Source organism: Tympanuchus pallidicinctus, unplaced genomic scaffold, assembly GCF_026119805.1.
Source record: "Tympanuchus pallidicinctus isolate F22 unplaced genomic scaffold, pur_lepc_1.0 scaffold1, whole genome shotgun sequence".
In the NCBI taxonomy this organism is placed as follows: domain Eukaryota; kingdom Metazoa; phylum Chordata; class Aves; order Galliformes; family Phasianidae; genus Tympanuchus; species Tympanuchus pallidicinctus.
In genome coordinates this window covers 65,286,703-65,309,202 of record NW_026294618.1, presented here as the reverse complement: position 1 = coordinate 65,309,202, position 22,500 = coordinate 65,286,703, and the positions used below count along the sequence as shown (strand labels likewise).

The window sequence follows — 22,500 nt, the reverse complement described above, 5'->3', positions numbered from 1 at the left end:
AGACTGAGTGGTTGTATTAAAAAATGAAGAGTACACTTCATTTGTTTAATCTAACATGTTTGCTTCTTTCTTTATCTAATTACTTTCTCATTAGAGGAACTAGATAGATGCAGTTTTAACAGGTGAATTTTTGAAATGCATTGCTAAAAGCCTAATTGAATAATTGACATTTCAATCCAATGAAACATGAATTTATTAAACATTGTTTGCTTATTTCCAAAAACTACAATTCTGTACTACTTTTTTTCATGTTAGACTTGTAGTCAAACTACAAGTTAAACTAGAAGAAACTACAAGAAGTTAAACTGGAAGAAGTCTGGGGAAAGAGCCACAAACTTTTCTTTTTTTTTTTTTTAATTTACTTAAAACTGTTTAATAATATATTCAGTTTTCAGCAAACAATTGCCCCAGTTGTTTGGACTCTATGTAGATCTTAAGTGTTCAGTTACATTACTGTAGCAGGGCTCTTTTCAGGACACAGGACTATGAAATGGCTTTATTCCATCTCGCAAGAGAGTTCTACTAGCAAAAATTTTTTGTAGGTAGAGTGTTTTTCTTCTTCTCAGGTACTTTAGAACTTTGGGGAAACTAATAAAGTCCTTCCTACCTCTTGGCAATACCTAATAATATTTGCAGTCTTAAAGAATTTCAAGAGGGAAGCTGAAAACTGGCAGATTGCAACTGAATTTCCAGGTACATAAGTAAGTGGAAAACTAGAATGGCTTTACAATCTACTCATCTGCTCATTAACCTTATGCGTGTTTTGCCTCACAATCCTGTCCATCATTCTATAAAAGAACCAGCAAAATCCAGAAATGTTCCATACGGGATTTTTACTCCATTTGTCTCACATTCTCCTCTATTATGATAATGTTTGACATAAGTGTTTTTAGATGAGATTTGCTACTGTCATGCTTCCCTTCAGTCCCCAAACAATGTCAAAACCATCTACAGAAGGTCTTGAAATACTTTATTTTGCAATTTATAACCTACAGTTTGCTATCTCAAATGAGATTCTTTGTTGAAATGACTTAATTGCACTTCTAAAAGTATGTAGTTTAGATTTATGTTACTCTTGAAGTAAATAATTAAGATCTATTTATATTACAACTTAAAGCTACCCCAAAATCATTTCATTCACTTACATTAATTTCATTCTCTAACACTGCCTTCCTTTCTTGAAGGGCTTTTTTGTTTGAGAATTGTACACTAGTGATTCATCCACAATACTGTGCTCCCTACTGTTAACACTGGTAGACTGGAGGGGAAAAAAAAAAAAAAAAAAGAAAACAAAAAGGATTAATTAGTTAATTAATTATTTCTGTTTTACTCTTTTAAATATCTTTCAAGCCAAAGCACACTCCCATTTGTATGCCCTGGGAAACATATTACTATCTGGTTGTCTGCTCCTACACTGACAGAAAATGGCTGAGTACATTACCTGATTCCTTTTCATCTGAACAGAGGCATAAATCTGTAAAACCTAACATTGAGCCATCTTTAAGTGCCAAAACTCAGATCCAGAAGCTCATTGTGAGCTTAAGCCTGCTTCTGGCACCAAATAGTATGCCTGAGTAATGAAGCAAGAAGTAGTTGATAATTTGAGAATAGAGTTTTGCAGATGAGTTTCTAGGGGTATCAGCATGGAAGGGTTTTGGCTGTAGGCATGTATGGAGGAGAGAGTTACTGCAGAAAAGATAATTTGTGTGATTATTTCCTACAAGGCAAACTTAAGCATTGCTTCCCCCCTTACTTAGCATATGCCCTTTTCTGGCTTTGTATCAAAAGCTGTTAAAGACTGTTGATTCTCAAAAGAGTCTTTGAAGTGGCTATCTTCTAAAGAGCAGGCAAGGATGTTTTTCCATAACCTTTATGAAGCAAATGGGGATGTTGATCATGCATAGAGTGAAAAACATCGCTGCAAATTGGCAGAAAGCAATACTTAAATTATAATTAATTGTATTTATTTTATGATAATCTTACCTTGACAAAGCAGCCTAGTACCAAATATTTTAGGTATTCTGGGAAACAGCTCTTCCAGTTAAATTTGTGATTGAGAGCTTGGAAGTAGCTGAGGGATGGACATTCTTTAACATTGCCACTTTAATGTTAGAGTGTATGCAGATACAAAAGGTACAAATAAAATCATCTGTCCTCCTGTTTAGTTTAATAGAAGGAGCTCCAATAAATAACAGTGTAGATCATAATATTGACTTTACAGAAAAGAAGACATTACATTCTAATGAAAAACCTGCCATGAATCATTCATAATTTGCTCAACAGTAATTTACACATGGCTGCACTTTATTGTGTTGAACAAAATGTAATCAGGCTTGATGACCTTTAAGTCCTCTTTTAAGTCAGGTATCTAAAAATGTGATCTGCTCTCAGCAAGGTCTCTGAATTCTGCTTTGTACTGTGCTTTGAAATAAAAAGCACTGCAGAGATACAATTCATATCCAATCTGTGGACTGACAGTACATTTTAACATTTATTCTCAGCTTTGGTCGTAACTGATTTTTATTTAGTTCATGTTGAATTGTGATGCACTGTATTAGTGATTAAGGAAATGGTGCAGCCTGGAGCCAAAAAAGACAGAATATAAAAGGCATCTTCATGAAAAATAATAATAATAATAATAATAATAATAATAATAATATAAAAATAATAGGAAGTGTATAAACCATATATGAGCTTTATCTTAGAATACACTAGCAAAGTACTAGCTTCATTTCTGGAAAAGGGATACTCAGTGATAAAATATGATCTGCTGATGAGAATGGTGTACTCTTTAGAAAGTGTAAAGCTATGTTCTTGTCTGTGCTGGCAAAGAGTGCAGAGGTCCTGGTAGGTAATTTTAAACAGCCAAGGATTCATAGTAAGCCACAAGAAAGGAGCGGAATTAAACTCACTGCACTTCTTTGAGGAGAACACAAACTTTGTGTAGTTAGAATCACTGTCAGCTTCAATAAAAGCAAAAAGCAGAAAATGTCTCAAAATGTGTTTTTCTCGTTAAAAGCTTTCTCTTGGGATGCATTAATTGTCCTGTTTCTCTACTCCCTCGTTGACATAAAGTATAATGGGGCTGAAACCAAATTTCCACTCTGAAAGTTTAATTCTTTCCTTGCCACATTACAGCATGGTATACCAGACTGGTTCTGTAGCTGGTTCTGTAGCACCTGTGGTGCTAAGCCTGTGTGACACCTCACAGGAGTTCTCAAGCACCTTCAGTTCTAAGTTCTAATCTAAATCTAAAATCTAAGTTCTAATGATACTAAATTCATACACCTGCTCAAATAAATAGGTGTATTCAGTGCATTCCAAATTATATTCAAGAAAAATAGTATATGTACTTGTTTTGTTCATAGGAATAGTTTTTAAAAAATTTGACCATGGTCTCCAACATTCTCCCATGAGGATCCATGCAGAAATTAAAAAAACTTTGCTCTGTACCATTCCTGTTTGTGAAGGCACAGTAGGCTCTTCTTGCTGCTTACTTCAATATGTTTTATGTGCATTACACTAGTAACTAATGCAAGCATATTGGCCGTCTTCATAGACAATTATACTAACTTCGAATTTGGGGAGTTCATCAAGTGTTTTAAAATACATTTACATGCAAGAAGGCCCAAATGTTTCATGTCTTTTTCACAGAATCACAGAATCACAGAATGGCGAGGGTTGGAAGGGACCTCAAGGATCATGAATCTCCAACCCCCAGCCACATGCAGGGCCACCAACCTCCACATTTAATGCTAAACCAGGCTGCCCAGGGCCCATCCAACCTGGCCTTGAACACCTCCAAGGACGGGGCATCCACAACCTCTCTGGGCAGCCTGTTCCAGTACCTTTTAATTTTTAATTTAGTACTTTTTAATTTAGTTCAAACAGTTCTCATGAGTTAAAAGGCTGGAGTTTTGTCAACTTTAATTAAATTAAAAGTGCCATCATTAAATAAAAATATAAACTAGCTAACAAAGTAAAAAAGGAAGTCACTCATAGATAATAACAATTTCAGGGTTCTTCTTGAGATACATCTGAGGTGGTATGTTAATCCAGTTGTATTAATGTGATAAATCTGATTTCAGATTAGTATAATCACTATTTCCAGAAGGGAAAAAAAAGCAGGAAAAAAACTTCTTAGCTTGCAGTTTTTCATATTCATCCTTGAGTTAAAAAAAAATAATAATACTAATTACTCTATTTTTTTTCAAGCTGAACACTGGTTTACATGTTAACATTTATTTATGAGCTACACAAATGTATTATTTCTTCAGTTTCAAAATGCATTGTATTTGGGGATTTCTTGCTTGATCCTATTTAAGTCTGCCATCATGCTAATCATTGTGAACCTAGACTGACCTCTCTACTTTGCATAGTGGCCTGGGGAATTTGTACTGTCTATGAACAGTAACTCTGCCATTCAGTCATGCATGTTGGCATTATCCTTGTGTGCCCACTATTCTTTTCATTATAACTCACCTGAAATGCCGTTACTATGATTCAAGTACTTACTCTGTGACTCATTGTCTCAAGACAATTATTTGTCAGCTTTAATGTAGGAAAAAAGCATTGCTTGGCTTACTACTTAAAAATTGGTGGACTTAAAAAGGGTAAATATGCAAAATAAATAAATTGTGCTTTATTTGTACTTATCCAAAATGTTGGAACTAAAAAGTTGGCAGTTTGTGTAAGTATTGAAGTCTAATAAACATGCATTCTTAGCTGAGCTAATGCACATCATTTACCTTGTTCAGACATTCAGAGCTTGCTTCAAGGAAAACAAAATGCATGGGATGCTATGGATGCAGAGAGTTTTCTTTTGATATACATCACATAAATTGTAATATACAGGCTGCATCACTCTTAAGATTGCCACAGTATTCTTTGTTTTAGTATATGGTCACAATCTGACAACCAGTAAATTAATTGAGCTATGTTGGCTTCATGTCTTTTATTCAGATTAAAACCAAGTATGAGTCACCTGCCTCATTAACAGAGTCATTTCCATTTTGCTGACTATCTCCACTGGTCTGACTTCATTGAGATTACATTGGCACAATGACTTTTTCTACTTACAGGTCCCTAAATGAGCCATAAACAAAGTTTTGTCTTCCATGACTTTTTTAACTATTAACAGACAGTGCTTCCTCAGTGTGTTTCAATTCAGAGTAGTTTTCAGGCAACCACCTTAGCCAGTTTAGGTAGGAGTAACCTGGGGGTGGTTGAGAGCAGAGAGTTGTCTGAACATGTTACATGAAGAAAACTTTATGAATCATCTTAGCAGTAGTGTTCTCCAGCATCTAGATACGCAATATAAATACAACAGTATATTGCCTATGTTTCCTCTTTTCTATCAGAAAGGATGTTGCCTAAATATGGAAATTGGTATTTGAGCTGATTGGAACCTCTGTTCACAACTCTGTGTTGCATTAGTCTTTGGACTAGACTAGACTAGACTAGACTAGACTAGACTAGACTAGACTAGACTAGACTATCTACTATGCCCAGATGTTTCCTACTCCATTCTGCTCAGCCTAGGGGCACCTTTTTACCACAGTTTGCAAGTCAGCCCAGGTGCTGTTTCAGCAGTAGTGCCAACATAATGCCTGCAGCTGTGCTTTGACTTGGCTCTCAGCTGGAAGCCACTGCATGCCTTGGAACTGACCAAGTGCCCCCAGCTGCCAGTCATCCCACTGATTTGGGATTTCAGCTGCACATGTGCAATACAAACCTTTAGTGAGGTGTTGTATCTCTGCTTATGTGACATTCTCATGCCTTAGTTACCCCAGTCTTGAAGGAAATCTTGTAATAGAAGCACTGTAGGAGGACTCAGCTTTGCAGCTTTGCGCAAGAAAAAGCGTTGAAAGTAGAGATTCGCTGCTTCCAGAGGCTTTTAGAAAATAAACTGTTTCTTCTACTGGAAAGAAGAAGAGGTCTGCTTTTTTTTTTATTTCTGGTAGGTGTTTGTCTTACCTAAGGTGTACTAGATGGATAGAACTGTAGCAGGCTGGAATTATAAAATACTTATATGTTTTATGTGTAGATATATATGCCTATGTATTACTTGAAACTTTATAAATTTGGTGGAAAGGATTTCTTTTTAGTGCTGAAGATTTTGGGTACTCCTTCTGTTCGTTGGTGCTTTTTCTTCTTCCTTTCATCTTACTTCCTTATGAACTCCTCCCTTCTCTGTGATTTAAAAGGAGGAGGTGGGGAATCCTAAAAATATCTCTTTGTTTGGTAGTCATTATATTTAAAAGTACTTCCCAACACAGTGCTGTATATTTGTTGGTTTGGATTTCAGTATGAACAGGAATTTCTCATAATTAGTCTACAGCATTTTGAGGGCATATTTCCTTTTCCTTCCACTTGTCCTCAAAGCTTATTTGGGAATTTAGTTCCTTAAACTACTCAGTCTACTGAAGAGTAGAATTGAATCTCTTTCAGCCAACTTTTGTTTTCATCCGGATGAAACTGTTTAACATGAAACATGCTGTGGAATTACCTGACTTGGAAGAGTGTAAGTACAGCTGGTGTTAAATATGCATCTACTCTTCTCGGTATTTCTGTATTTATTTATATCTGTCTGTTTGCATTTTACTATAAGTAACAGCACTCAGGTTGATAGAGTACAACTATCCAGTAGCTGATTAGTGCAGTATTTAAAGAGAAAGTTCAGCTAGTAAATATCTGATGTTCTCAGCAGGAATCAGACAACTGAAATCACTGCTAGGAGTTAAGGGAAAAAAGTGCAGTTAATAATTTGTAGATATTTACACCTTTGCTGGTTTCTTTCATGGTACAAAAGCATTAGTGAAAGTGACAGAAACGAGTTATGAGCCATTTACTTGGGCTATCTGGGGGGATTTAATCTCACTTGGGTCATGAAGTTGAATTCTCTGGGAATTGGTGTTACTGTGATAGGCTCTATCTGAAGGCCTGGAGCGCAGAGATAAGACTTTAAGTCCAGCTGAAATTAGAAGCAATAGAATTAACTGGATTGTAATGCTGTAAACCTTTTGGTTCAGATCCTGAAATGCCTCTGGATAGTAGTTCAAATCTCTTCCAGACTGAAGTTTAGCTTTGGGACCTATATGCAAGACAAACATTAGCAATGTCAAGGACTTCTCTGGAGCATGCACAGTGAAATAAACCTTACCTGATTCAGCGTGCTTTTCACTGTTATGCAGTCTTATGTTTCTCTTAACACAGAGTGGAGGATGAATTGCTTGTTCCAAAAGGCTAATCTTCCATTTTGCAGGCGCTTCAGTGTGATTATTTCTTTTAAAGGAAGACTAGGAAAGTTGTTTGAAAGGTCATTGCTTTTATAACAAATGAGGCAAGACTGAATGTGGCTGTCATATGCATATCAATTAAAGATAACAGGCATTGTTATCATGAAAAACATTAAACAACTATAGATAAGCGGTTAATGATTTAAGTGTTTTTTTGTTGTTTTGCTTTGGTTTGCATTTTCTTCCCTTGCTCAGCTTGAACCCAGTTCGTTTTTTTTTAAGGCAATGTTTTACGAGGCCATATGAGTGACAGCCTACGGACACACGTGTATTTTCCATTAAATGGAGGATTTTTCCTGTGATTGTACCATACCATTAGACAAAAGTGACAGTGAGTTGATAGATCATTTCTACCATTACATGAAAGCTGGGAAGTTAATTGCAAACTATGATTGTAAGACAACAATTTGTTTCTTTGTGCTTAAAATCAAGTGATTTCCTCTAGAGTAATAGGAAATACAATCTTTATGTATGCTAAGTAGAAATAAAATGTGGATTTTGCTTGAAGTATGGAACCGGTGTGTTTTTTATGCTGTTTGTAGTATAGACAGTACTGGTTCAGAGATCTTGATTTATTTTTTTTTTTTAATTATGATTATGTTTGTATTTTAAAATCTGAGTAGAGAAGAAAGCCTTGTTCCGATTTCAGTGGAAAGCACACTTATAAAAGAAGCCAGTAGGACAACTTCAGTTTGTCACTTTTTGTGCTATTGTTAATAATATTTCTTATCTTGTATAAAATTGTAGAGTGTGCTAAATCTAAAAGTACATACGTCTTATCAGCTCTTAAGAAATAAGAAGGAAACAGATGAATTGTGGATTCAGAAACTGGTGGACAAAAAAAGTATAATTCCCAAAGCTGCCCAGTAGGCAGGTGAGAGCTCCAAACAGAAGCCTGTTGTTTTGTTTTGTTTTTTCTTCATTATGTTTTATTTTACTTTCCTGTGTTTTTGTTGTTGTTGTTGTTGTTTAATTTGATTTTTCAAATCCCTGTCGAGATCGACTCCTGTTAGAATCTGACTGCAGTAAATCAATTACTACTAACTTGCCACCTTCTCTTTCTCTTTGATAATGGAATTGTGCTCAGGGCTCATGTGATTCTATCTCAAAGCGATGACACCCAATAGGAATTTGTCTGATGTAGTATGTAGGCTTTTGCTCTAGATAATTAAACACATCATTATTGTGCTTAAGTATATATCTATAGTCTTTATAGTGATAGAAACAAAGTTCTAGAGTATGTGACACTTCTCATAAGTTGAGAGAAGGTGAAGAAATTTATAAAGATGATTAATTGATTTCCTTATAATAAATGAAAGATTCGGTGTAGTTGAACCTTGATTTTCATCAGGCACTCTCACTGTATAGCATCTATTATACATTTTCGGAAAGAGATACTTCCTTTCCCTGCCTGCTGTGTGCACTCAGTAGTGGTGAAGAGATTGCACATGCTTTTTCTTTGCAGAGACAAGCCATCACCTCAGATTATAATCATCTTGTTTGCAGAGTTGCATTTTTGAGCTATTGATTGCTCTGCAGGTGTAATATCTGTTCAGACCAGAAGAGACTGAATTGTGAAATAAAGACCATAAAATAACAGTGAAAAACAACTTATGCAGAACAACCTATTACAGAAACTGAAGATTAAAGAAATGTTTAACTGGACTAGTGGAACACAATTATAAACAGCAGCAGAACAGAATTGAATATATTGCTGGCACGTGTGTTTGAGGAACTCTTGCAGTTTTAGTAATACATAATGTGCTGCACATCTATGTTCTGATTAAAATTAAAATAGTACTAGTTCTAGATCTGTTTCATTACTGTGTCTTAATATCTTATAGATAAGTCTGGTAATGATGAATGAAAAGTAATTATTAAACTAGTTCATATGCACTAAAATGTGAATTAGTCATAATATTAGTTGTAGCGAATCACCTCAATTTCATTTGTTTTACATTTGGTTTACACTGAGTTGCAGGCAAGGAAAACAATATCGTAATGATAGATCTTATGACAATCTTGCATAATAAAATGCTAACATAATTTAGTAATTTGTTCTCTTTGCGACAAAAGGTGAAGATACTAGAAGAGATTGCAATAAGAGAAACTGTCTTCAGAATAAAACGTAATAAAGTCTGTGGAAATGCAGATGAGTTTGCAATGCAAGGCAGAAATACTGAAGATTAAATTTGTTTCTGAGGGCTTGCTTGTTTAAAACAAACAAACAAACAAAGAAATAATTAGAATACTTAGTGTATAAGCTGAATGCTGAATCTAACCAGCATAGATAGAATATAGCTGTCATTTCTTCAAAAGTAAAATGTTTCTCACTTATATTGTTGAGAATCCAGTGATAATCTGAAGTTTAACCTGAAATTAAATGATATCTAATGTAGTTTCTAGGTTATCTATCCTGAATTATGTATTTTCAGAATATCTTGGTAGCAGTTACATATTATTTACCTTCATTTTTTTATTATTATTATGTAATATTTACCTTCACATAAGGTAAACATTGGCTGGAATGACTGGAATATTACTCATATTTAAGAATCTTAGTCTAAGATTTGCAAGAAAACCAGAAATGAAATCTGGAAAAGCACAGATAAGCCTGAAACATGATGCCTTACTCACTTGCCTTTTAAAACTCACAGGTGTCTCTCTCCTCACAACACTGGAACGTGGGAGTCTGATAGTTATCACTGAGTCCTATTCAAGCAGGTCAGCTCCTAGAAATGTATGAAGAATTCATAGTGGATACAAAGAAATTAGACACTTCTTCAATTTAATGTTTTTCACAGAGACATTCACAGAGATCTCTTATGTACAAACAAGATTGAGTTCTTGCAAAATTCAAGGGTAGAGGCCTCCCTTTCATACTGAGGCCTCTTCAAGAGCTTCTTTTATCAGAGCAAAAGTTGGCTTCAAATGCTTCTTTAGCTTGAGTTTGTTCACCTCTTCTGTGATTTAAGTGAATGCACAGGGATGGACCTGAACACCTCCAGGGATGGGGCTAATGCCTCAAGGCCAGTCTTGATGGGTTCCTGGGCAGTTTGAACTAGTGGGTAGCAACCCTGCCCACAGCAGGGAAGTTGTAACAAGATGATCTTTGAGGGCCCTTCCAACTCCAGCCATTCTGTGATTATTTTTTTTTTTTTTCCATCTGTTCTGGTTAAGCTGTGCCAGCATGGAGAATATAATTCAAGAAGAATTCCAGGATGGAAGAGAAGGAAAAAAGACTGCAGTCTTTAAAGCGTTAGCTTTAGGAGTAGCAGTTAACTGTTAATCTGATAATAGGTTACAGGAATGTACCTCGGCATTAGCTGGTGGTGTTATTCAGTGGCTATTTTGCATCAAATTGAAACCTCCCTGTATATTCAATACCGCAATATCAGTGACAGTGTCCTGAACTTCACTTGTGTGTTGGATTTCTAGAGGTTATGCATCTTAATTTGGTGGAGTTAGCAAAAGACGACTTAATGCTTGTTGGCTTCAAAGAGTTTAGCATAGCAGACCAGATACAGATAACATGAAGGTAGAGTAATCTGAATTAGATTGTTAAGATTTTGAATTTTCTGCTGTGAGAGGAGATCTTGTACAAGATCCCTTGTGACAGAATAATGGAACAGTTATACAGCAGTTTTACTGTACAGAGGTGAATGTTTGTTTGCCTCTTTCTAATTCCTGCTTTTTGTTGTTGTTGTTTACTAGTTGGTCCTTTTGCTTGTTTTTTCTTTATTTTTTCTTAGACTGTCACACCTGTTGCTCACATGGGTGTATGCTAAGACATCTGCCTGCCAGGTGAGGTTTATGTCTTAAAAGCGGAATCTTCAATGAAGTTTTTACTTTAATTCTTCAACACAAGTTAAGTGCACAAGCAGAGTGGTTAAATAAGCATATTATTTTTTTGTGTGTTAGGATCATGCTTTTTTTGTTATTATTATTAAACAATAACATTTTTGCAGTGTAAGCATAAATGAATCCTGAATAAAACTGAATAATCCATCAGACATAGGGTTTTCTGTATTTCTGAACACTGAAAGATACATTTGCTTGTAAATAGCTTAGTGGGTAGATGAAGTTTACAACTTTGTCATCAAGAAAAAACATAGCAAGGTTGGCAGTACCAGGCTTTAACATAATCTGTATTTTGATTTTTTTTTTTAATCCTTTTTTTTTTTTTTTAATGTTGATAACCTATCATCTTTATCAACATACCTGTTGGTAACAAATGTTGATAACCTATTATCCAAAGTGTGTGCAAGGATTTAGAAATACTGTTGTTGAAATTGGTACAGTTGTGTCTTTCAGAGTTTCTTATGATGTGTAAAATCAAAAATAGGCTGTATAGCAATCTATTTTCTAGAGGTACTGTAGTGTGTAATCTTGATTTTACAGTTTCATAAAACTATAGTAACTGAAAAATTTGCTTGAGCATCTTAAGGAAGTTGTCTTGCTTGTGGCCCCTCTGTGTTAGACTTGTGTTGATTAATTGAGAAATTTATTCTTAGAATTCATTAGCATTTTTCTGTCTTTTTTCTTTCATGAAATTATCTGGCATACTTACTGTGTTGGCGCTCCCACATGGAATGAGTGAATGGATGAGCTAAGGACTCCATTGGATGTTGTCTATAGTGGGAATGCTCTAGCTTAGCTCTTTACTAAGAGGCTTCAAAATCCTTCTTGAGGAAAAATGTTTGAACTCAAATGATGTGACATGCAATTATCAAATTTGAGTCAAATTAATATTGCAGTGTATTAATTAATCTCAGTTTTTTATTTATCTCTATAGTTTATTACTTTTGTTTAACTACAAATCAAGTTAATTTGTGTTGCAAGATGTCTAACTAGCTCTTGGTTTTTGTATGAACTTACTTCAGACTTACTGGGTATTTTTATTTTTCCTTGTGTTTTTGTGTACTAGTTTACTGAGTTTATGCATTTCCTATGTGAGCAGAGGTTATGGATCTTTGGATTGCAGTGCTGTCCATATAATCCTAAGTAAAACATATGAAGTTATTTAAATATTTCTGTAGAGTGATAAATTTGTGAGTTGAAATTGTATCATTCGATACAGAATTTTAGTTGTAACTCAAAAATGAAAAACTTTGACTAAGAAAATACATCTTCTGTCTACCCTGTTCTGAAATACTCTTGTGGTTTACACAGTCACCAATGCTTTTTCATACTGAATTTCAAATATCTTCTAGAGTTGCTAATGCATGAGTATCCAGCCTTTTGGACTGAATGAAGAGGAATTGTTGTCTGCATATTTATGTAGGTTGCACCAAAAGTGATGTCTATGATTTCCATGGAAACTACAAGTGAGCACAATGACACCAATTAATAGAGCAGGTTCTCAGCTATAAAATTTTTATATATTTTATATATATATATATAAATATATATATATAAACATTATATATTTATTTTCTATAGTTTTTGCACTGTCACCACCATTAGCTATGTTTTATTGCCAGTGATGAAATGCCAGACTTGTAAACATTTACACCAATGCAGACAACTCACTGTCACTACTGCTGAAATGCACTGCCCACTTCCTCTCTGTGCTCACATCCACTGTTTGATCTCCCTGTACATTCTGCAAGCATTGATCATTGTCAGCAGGTGCCATTTTCTATGCGTGGAGGAATTCATTGACACCCCTTTACTTCGTAGGCACTTGTCTGTCAGACTCCATTTTGTCAGACTGCCCCTCTGCTGCTGTGTCGCACCATAACAACATGTAAGAGAATATTAGTGGGAAGGTTTAGGTTCTACTGCCATACCACCATCATCTGCCTCTGGCATTATGGATCAAATAGGAGGCACTATTTTCAGAGCAGGCCTCTTAAAATATGTATAGTTAATATATAACTATTACTTATTTTAATCTTTAGAGTTTGTATTAAAAAAAAGAAGGCAGAAAACCATGAAACCAGTGGAATATTTGTTCCTGTTTTTGTAAAACTAACATGTCTTGTTCAGTGGCAGAGTTTGCAGTTCTTTAGTGAGCTCTCAGGGTGTTTGTCAGGTTTTTGATGAAATTTTGCTTCTGTACTTCATCCTTGAAAACAGTTCACAAATGTACATACTGCCTAAAAGCAGTGACATGAGTAAGGTGTGACTGTGAAGTGATGGCTATTTCTCTCTGCTAAGAAAGGGCTTATAAAGGTCTGGAGAAGACGTGATCAGATTTTTTGGCTGAGCATATTAATGGGTTTAAACCTTAACCACCCAGTTTTGAAGAGGCAGAAAGACTTGGGACTACGAGACCCCAGATATGCTTTGCCTCCAATGGCTGACATTCCCTCAGAGCTCTGTGGCTCCTTGAGGCTATTTGAAGCCAGCTGAAGTGCTTCAGCTGGCAACTTGTGGGAAGGCTGCTGAGGTAGCATGGGCTGAGATGGCACTGCCCACCCTTGACCTTGATTAGGACTCCAGCTTATAAGCAGTCTCAGCGAAGGTGGAAGCAAGCTTCTAAGTGACTGGAAGGAACTGGGGCTGTTTAGTCTGGGGAAAAGGAGGCTGAAGGGGGAGACCTTATTGCTCTCTTCCAATATCTGAAAGCTTACAGCAAGAGCATCTTGCGTCTTAGAACAAGAGAGTCTTGCTCCAATTTATAGGAGGGAGAGGAGGTTCTTTGATATGTGTTTACCCAGTGTGAGATTAAGAACCTGGTTGGTCTGACCAGTTTATTACAAATCCTAATCAGGGAGGTAGGGAAGGGGAGGATGGACACTATTACCAATTAGGGTGATGAGAAAGGAAAAACAGGCCGTAGAAAATATAGGAAAGAAGCAAGAATTGCATAAGGCGGGGAGAGTCACCACCAGGATCCAGCAGTGGTCCCGTTGCACACCTTCCAGCAGTCCGAGGCAAAAGCGCAGGGGGAGAGCAGCGGCAGCATGGCTGATCTTAGGCAGCTAGAAGGAACAGTGACAGAGTAGGTCCAGGAAGAAGCCACAGAGGAAGTATGGGAGGAAGCAGCAGGAATCAGGTAGCAGGCCCAGGAGAGACTGTCAGCAAGCAGACATCAGCTCGTGAGGCTTCTGATGGCAGACACCTCTTCTTCTTCATGAGGAATCTGTTGTCAGAAACCTTTCTGGGGAGAGCAGCAGCAGCATGGCTGGCCTTAGGCAGCAGGCAGGTAGAGCACAGAACAAGTCCAGGAGGGAGAGAGACAGGGTGTGAGGCTTGTCATATCTGAAATCTTAATGTCATTGTTGTAGGTCCCCTTTTTATCCTCCTTCTGCTAGCTTGGCATTCCTGGGTGCTTGGGTAAGAGTCTGTGAGTGTGCACTACTCCTTGAGATGGCCATCTTCCTCGAGATAATAATACAATTCATGTTCTAGAACAAACTATGAAACAATAAAAACCAGAACTTTAAAAAAAAAATTCTTAATGGGTTTTTTTTTCAAGCAATGATACCTATAATTAGAAAGGGAAAGTAATGATCTATAAAATAATGATATAAATTATTTCACTGCAGTTACCTGCATTTTCACATAGGTATTTTATTCTGTGATCTTTGATTTGAAATGACTAGCATACGGGGAGTCTTCCTAATTACACAACTTCATGTGGCTCAGCAAATTGTCAGCTACTTCATTTCCAATGATTTATGACTATTGACATAAAACTGTCAATTGCTAAGTAAGTTGAGCACTCTGCAAGGAAAATTTCATCATTAAGATGACAGTATAAATCAAACTAGTAGATTCAATCTTGTGAGGACTTGAAATGTGATTAACTGTACTTTAGTATTATTTTTTCATATGAGTAAAGCTATGCATGTGCTTTATTGTTCTAATGACCAAAACCAATAATAAAACAGGATGGTTCTCAGCTGCTATGTCTGGAGGCCAGAATTTCCCCTCCTACTGGAACTGAAAGCAGTTAACAGCAGGGATATCTGTGCCAAGTTATGACTGTGGAATGACAAAAGTGTTGTTTGTTTGTTTTTGTTTTTTTTTTTTTCCAAGTAATCCTTGCATTTTGAGGAATCTTCTCATTTCCTCAAGCTGCTAAAGGAAGCTGAGAGGAGGGTCCATATGAAGAGTTAACTCTTCATATGCTCTCATTTAGACAGGTTAATAGCCAGTATTTTGCAGATGTGCTTGCATGCCTTACATTAGATTCAGCCCTTTTTTAGTGGCTATGCTGACTTTAAACCCTCTCAAGTACATAGAATTATTTCTTACATTGCTTTAAAAATCTTTTTGCATTAATACTTGTTCCTTGGTTGGATCGTTTGCTCAACATTTTCATGATTTATATTTCTCATGTAGGTATTAGCAGGTACAAAGATGTGTTTTAATGATATTCTGCTGCATATTGTTCACTAGGGGAGAATATAAAGCAGGAAAAACACAAAGCATGAAGTACATGGATAGTTTTCAGTCTTTTAAATGATTCGAAGTCTTTGATGAATCAATCACTGGATTCCATTGCTGACCTTTGTTTCTGACCTTTCCCCGGACTTCACAGGTCAACAATTCTGTCAGCAACTTCATGTTGAATAATTTGTCGTGTGAGATCTCTAAAAGTACTTCTGTTTGCAGAGATTTTCTTGTTTTTAAGTGTTTGGCTGAAATCCAAATGGTTCTACGATAAGAAGTTAGTTACTGGCTATGGGATGGCAGGTATACTGGGATTACAGTGTACTGTCTGTTTTGCAGTCCACCAATAGTGTATGGCAGAAAGCATATACATTTCCAGTATTTCCCTCATACATGGAAAAAATACCTCCATCATCCCTATCCTTCATATACTATGTAGGAGATTCAGTTCAAATCTGATGTGCCATTTGCTGATTTTTAATTTTTTTTTCCCATGTTTTCCCACTCAAAAAAGTAAAGAACAGCTGCCATATTCCTGGAGTATGAAAGTTCCTGTGCCAATTTGTATGGGAAATATTCAACTGCATTTGACATAAGCTGTTCTAAATTCAGTGATATACTGGTGTTCTTCCTATAGATCTTTATCTTGTTGATTTCTTATGTTGTACACCAGAAAATGTCTGCTCTGGTATATTCTTGCATAGCTTTTCTTTGTGATTATGCTCAAGAGGGGCAGTCAGTTTAATCTTGCAATCAGAAGGCTTTGTCCTTCTCACAGCATGTTCTTGATTAATGTAAACTAATAATTACATGCACTAGAGCATGCAGAATTGTTGTAACACTGACTGACTGGCCTGCAGTTTGACAGACTTTTCTAAGACTTGAGAAAGAGCAACAAAAAAAATTGCATTTCAAAATGTTTACCTTACCAAAATTCCTCATTTTGTTTTGGCTCAATTATAGCAATGAAGCTTAGTAGTGCTGTCATTGAAGAAATATTAAAGCTCATAGTTCAGTGTTTTTCAAGGACACATCTTTTTTTCTGGTTTATGAAAGTGGAAAATTTGAAGTCTAACAAGAGTGAATATTATGTGAATCCTATTCTGATTTCTGTAACGATATTTTCTTGATTATATTTTGCAAATCAGCTGCTGCACTTGCAAATAGTAGGAGTCTGTGGCATAATCGCTTCTTAGTTTTTTGGTTTTTTTTTTCTGATTATTGATCTGGTCCTGCAAACTATTGAATACTTGGGAACCTTTCTATTGCAATTATTCTAGTGAAGTTAAAGGACTAAAAAATGCAAAAAAAAAATTGGGCTTGAAATAATTTTTACTTATGGAATCAGCATAATCAGTGCCACAGCCAATAAAATTTGCAGGACTGCTTTTACTCATGAAACTCTTAATTTACCTTACTGTGTAGCAATTATGGGAGTCTGGTGTGTGTACTGGCATAACACTGCTGACTTTGGAAGTCTTAATATCATGCAGGTAAAAGCAGAATTTATGATTAATAAGGGATGATGTAACAGGAAGGTTTACTATTGAAATTACTAACAGGACTAGAAAATTGTGGGTGTTAGGATGTTTGTTTAAAAAATAATAATTATAAAGCACTTTTTCTTTTTACTACTTGCCCTTCTTTCATAGCACCCATCCAGAATGTAAATTACATGAGGATTATCCAAAGATATGAAATGTAAATAGTTGAATCATATTTTTCCAGTTTAGAGGAATTAATAAATGCATGCAAACAGATGGGAGGAGGAAGAAAGGAAGATTTTAAGGAATGTTACCTTGTTAGTCTTGCTTGTGTTTGACAAGTCCACAAGTAGCGCAGCATCTTTATGGAATAAAATTATGTCCTTGAAAAGGAAAAATATAAGACTCCCATTAGCAGCCACTTGACCAGATGATGGTAGTGGGTCTAACATGCTCAGTAAACCAAAAGCTTAGACATGTATGAAAAAAATGATAATGGAATATTTCAATTGCTGCAATGTAAATTAGGTAAGCATCGAGTCAATCTGTGATCTGAACATTAAGCTTTTAGGTGCTGTCAGAGTGTTTTACAGAAAAGAGGTTGAAATAACCTGCAAGGGAAGATCATACAGCATACCTCAGTAGTATTAAGAGCATGTGTCCTTTCACAGTGATCTTGATATATTTATGTTTGGCATCATTCAGCTGTATGTGAAAGCCATGTATATTGTGCTTAATTTCAAAAAAGAAAAGTAGCAGATAATTAAGGGTACTTCCTTGGAAAAAGTCAGCTGAAAAGAGTTAAATTTTCCAGGAGATGTGGAAATTATAATAGATTCAAAAATTATGTGAACAGAAATTTAAGGAGGACTGAAAGGAAGCTACAAGGACTAAACTGTTGGGAGAGAGAAAGAAGAAGGTAGGTTATTAGAATCAAGGGACTGTTTCTCAGAAAAGTATTAGAAATAATTGGGTTAAAAGGAGTGGTTCAGGTGATTTAAATATTTTTGTGCAGTTATGCAAGTAAAAAGGGTTTAACTTGCAAACAGCAGAAAAACTGTCAAGTTCTTTTAATGTATAGTAAAAAGCAGATTTAGTTTGTTCATCTATTTATGGGAATATACAAGAGTGTATGCAATGGAGGAATGGAGGAAGTATCCATTAGAAACCCCTCTGTGGGTTTGGCACAGGAGCTGTTGTTGGAAGGACAGTTACTGGGGCATATGAAAGGAACAAACATAGTCAGGGTTAGGCAGTGCTCAAGAGTTCCAAAGACTCAATACGAAACAGCAAAACTTGGAACAGAGTTTAAAATCTCTTTCACAAAATTCTTCTGGTGTTGTAAGATCACTAAGTGCAGGATGTAGCTGATGCTTAAAAGAATGGAGAAAAGTTTCGGGACAAATCCAGCAAGTTGGGCTAGTAAGTCTGAAACATGGATTGAATGACATAGAAGAAAATACTCTAATGTGGAGAATCTGTGCATATGTAAATGTGTGACGTCAAGGATAACTTGGACCTTTTATTTAAGGTTTGGTCATGACTCTACAGCATTCCTCTTAAGAGTTCTCTGGGGAGAACTGTGTGAATGAGACATAACAGTTACTACAAGGTACTTGGATTTCCAAGATACTGATATAATTTCCTAATTAGTGGCTTTAAGGAAACTAAATTGTCATGTGAGACTTTTGCATGGACAGGCAATTTACTGAATGAATAAAAGGAGAGCTTAAATGACCAGTCTTCATAGGGGAGTTAGATGAATAAGGCATTCCCCAATACAAACAAATACACCTTTTTGTGCAAACCACACCATGAATCGTATAGAACAATGATGAGGCTTTTCCACAATAAATACTTCAGTAGAATAAAAAATGATGTCTGATTGAAGAAATGCAGAATGAAGATCTTAGGATACTCAGTTACTAGTCAATGAAGTAGCAGACAGTATTAAATGCTTGTTAATATTAAGTGATATGCACAGCTAAAATAAACACAGATTGTATATATACATGATGAATTTTGATAACTTAAAAATCAGGAGTGATATCTAGGACGTATGACAATTCCATCTAACTGCTACCTGAGTGCTTAGTACAGGCCAGCAAAGTCAATCACATTTTAGTAATTTTTAGGAAAGAAATAAAGAATGCATTCAGAAACTCCATCTTTCCGTTTGCCACTGGAGGACATAAGTAGATTTTGAATACTGCATAGCATTTTGGTCCCAAACGCTCTTGAGATTTAAGAGTATTAAATATTTTATTGATATTTTATTAGTTGCTCTTTTCCATATGTGTAGGTATATTTATGCTTCATATCTACTTGCCTGGCTAATTTTTATTGTCTACAGATTAAATGTTAACTGATGTGAGATTTAATATTAAAATAAATGCTGTTAGTGTTAATTTTTGAAATCTCTTATATGCTGGTATTTTTATGAATGCTTCTGTACATGTCTTTGTATATGCATTCCTATTTGATGTATCTTCATGTTAGCTGTAATATTTTGCAGATGCTAATAGTAATCTTTAATTTTTTTTTTTTATTATTATTTTCTAGTGTACTTAGCAATGAACAGTTACTTAAACAGGAAAAGAGACAAAAGCTACTCAACCTGTTTTTGTTATGCTCTGGTATTTCTAGCTGTGCTTTCCATGTCCAACCTTTGTGTCCTTTTTGCTTTCAGCAAACTATGGGCCAACCAGAAATCTTTGTAGCTTCGTAGATTGTAGATTCGTTCACAGTTTTAAGCTGAGAAGGCACCTCCTGCTTTGACTCTGACCTTTGACTCCTGCTTGCAGTGTTGAATGCAGAATGGCGGGGCTGTGTATGATAATGGCTGAACTTTACTCATGAATATTGTCGCCTGATTGTATTCTTCCAACATTAAATTAATAAAACTTCTCAAAAAAAAAAAAAAAAAAAAAAAAAACTCTTAAAAGGAATGAGGTCAGGGAAAGAGGCAACAAAACCAATTTTTATATGTTTACTTATTAAGTGTATAAAAACCCTCGTATGTTTTGTTTTTCTCTGAAGGGCCCATCTTGCTGGGATGATGTGCTGATTCCAAACAGAATAACAGGTGTTTGCCAGTCCCCAAAGTGCAGTGGAACCGTAGCGGTAAGATAGTCACATTTTCCCCAACTACTTTGGCATTTATGAGAATGATAATTTGTAGTAGTTCTACGTTTATTAGAATTGTGGAAGTTAATGTAAATTGACATGTAGGGTGTGCTTTAGATGAGGTGTAGCATTGGATAACATCTTCAATTTTTAGCAAGAGGATGAACTTCATCAGTTGCTGCTTGGTATGAAGGAGGAAGTTGGTTTATGTGATTGCTTTTGGGGGAGCTCTTAAATACTCAAGTATACTTACCTTAAATGCAGAATTTATTGCTCTTAAAGTATTTATGCTGATGTTTACTTCATTATTTTGGGAATATGTTATTGTTCTCAAAGCTTCTAATTGGTGTCATCATATAATTCAGATTTTTCACGTTAGAGATTTTCAAATGTTTTAGCAGAAGCTGATTCTTCAAGCTACCTTTTCTGCCAGATCTTCATCTGTGCTTATTCAGTTTGTTTCTTGGAGTGACATCAATGAAAAGCCTGAGTAAGAAAGAGTGTAGGCATCTCAGATGCTTAAAATAGAAAAAGGGGAAGTAAAGTTTCCCTTTAAATACATATATTTGGATATTTTTGATTTTTAGATATGGTTCAACAGTATTTGATACCAAAGAGCTCTTAGAAGCACTTTGTTTTCAGGAAGAAACTTCACTTGATGTACAATTTCTGGATGCTGCTTTCAAAGACAAACACACAACTTTGTACTTTTGAAAGGATTCTGTTCCTTGAAGCTTTTCCAGACTAGGACATCATGAATGCATCTCTCTGGAGGCACTCACTGTTTGTGATGTAGTCTTCTCTTTGTCTTCCCTTTCTCAAACCAGTAAATACATGAATACTTTACTGATATGTGAGAGTTGAAATTTGTTAGCAAAAACCACTTATGAAGAAATTACATCATTTGAGCCCCGAGGTCATTCTTTTGCTGAACCTGAGAGTTATCAGGAACTCGTTGGAAAATGGTGAAATCTTGTTTTGTAGGTGAACAGCCATTTTTTCATCGCACAGCAATGTAATTCTACCTTTTGGTGTCACAAAATGCTGTAAAGCTCTATTGGTGAAACCTGTATTGGTTTCACATGTCATTAGGGTCTTTTTTCTGAGCTGAGAAGCAGGGTCATCTCCCTCACCCTGCTGGCCATGCTTCTTTTGATGTGGCCTGCTGGGCTGCAGGGGCACTGTGTTTCTTTTCTATTTTGTATCAGCATTATACGTTTTGAACATTACTGTTTAGATTCTCATAGCTTTCTAAACATTTTGTCCACCTTCAACATCTGCATGTGATTATGGAGAATTTAAAAGGGAGTGAAATTCGTAATGTTGCAAACAGTCTGAGTTGCTGCCAGTAAAATATTTAGTGTAAGGGTTCCTTTTTTGTTTCTGGAATTTGTGCTAGAAAGACTGTGTTTGGGAAAGGTTAGAGCATTAATAAAGCCATGGTATTTTAATGCCCATGAGAAACATCTGTACAGCGTGGGTGAGGTCTGGTGTTGTGTACCAATTATAATGATCTTGTAAAGTTGCTAAGTAAGAGTTACATCTTTGTTGGTAGGGCTGGCTGGGCTCATTGAGAGAGCTTTAAACTAGTTATGAAGGTGAATGTGGTTAAAACCAGCCCACTGGACTTGAGCCCAGAGGAATGATGACAAGAGTGGGGGTGACACCAGGGGCTTAGGTGTAGTGCATCTTCACCAATGCATGCAACACACATGATGTGCCACAAAGAGTAGGAGCCAGAAGCGATGGTGCAGCAGGCAAACTGTGACTTAGTTGCCATTATGGAAACACAGTGGGATTGCTCCCATAACTGGAGTGCTGCAGTGGATGGCTATAAGCTCTTCAGAAGGGATAGTCTAGAAAAGAGGGATGGTGGCATGTCTTCTGTGTTAGTGGTTTGATGTTGTTAAGCTCAGGGCTGGGAATGTTAAGGTTAAATCTCTGTGGATAAGGATCAGGGAAAGGACCAGAAAGGTGGACATCCTGGTGGAAGTATTTTATAGACCGCCTAAACCAGAAAGAAGAGACAGATGAGGCATTATATGAGCAGCTAGCAGAAGCTGCATGATCTCCAGTCCTTGTTCTCATCAGCTTTGCTGATATATGCTGGAAATACAGTGCAGAAGAACGAGTCTAAGGGGTTTCTGTAGTGTATGGAAGATCACTTCCATTGAGACAGTGATGCATAATGTCATTCATATGTCATCAGTGCTAGCTAAGGAAGTGATGCATTGTGCTTGGTTATG

At 36.1% G+C, this 22,500-nt stretch overlaps 1 protein-coding gene across 2 annotated transcripts in view; it reads left to right on the top strand.

Moving 5' to 3' along the window:
* PRKN (parkin RBR E3 ubiquitin protein ligase) overlaps positions 1 to 22,500 on the top strand; it is a 678,674-nt gene that overhangs the window by 289,311 nt on the left and 366,863 nt on the right. For both annotated transcript variants that reach the window (XM_052683810.1, XM_052683801.1), the window contains exon 5: positions 20,168 to 20,251. In XM_052683810.1, the coding sequence (XP_052539770.1) occupies positions 20,168 to 20,251 (84 nt within the window). The remainder of the gene's footprint in view (positions 1 to 20,167; positions 20,252 to 22,500) is intronic.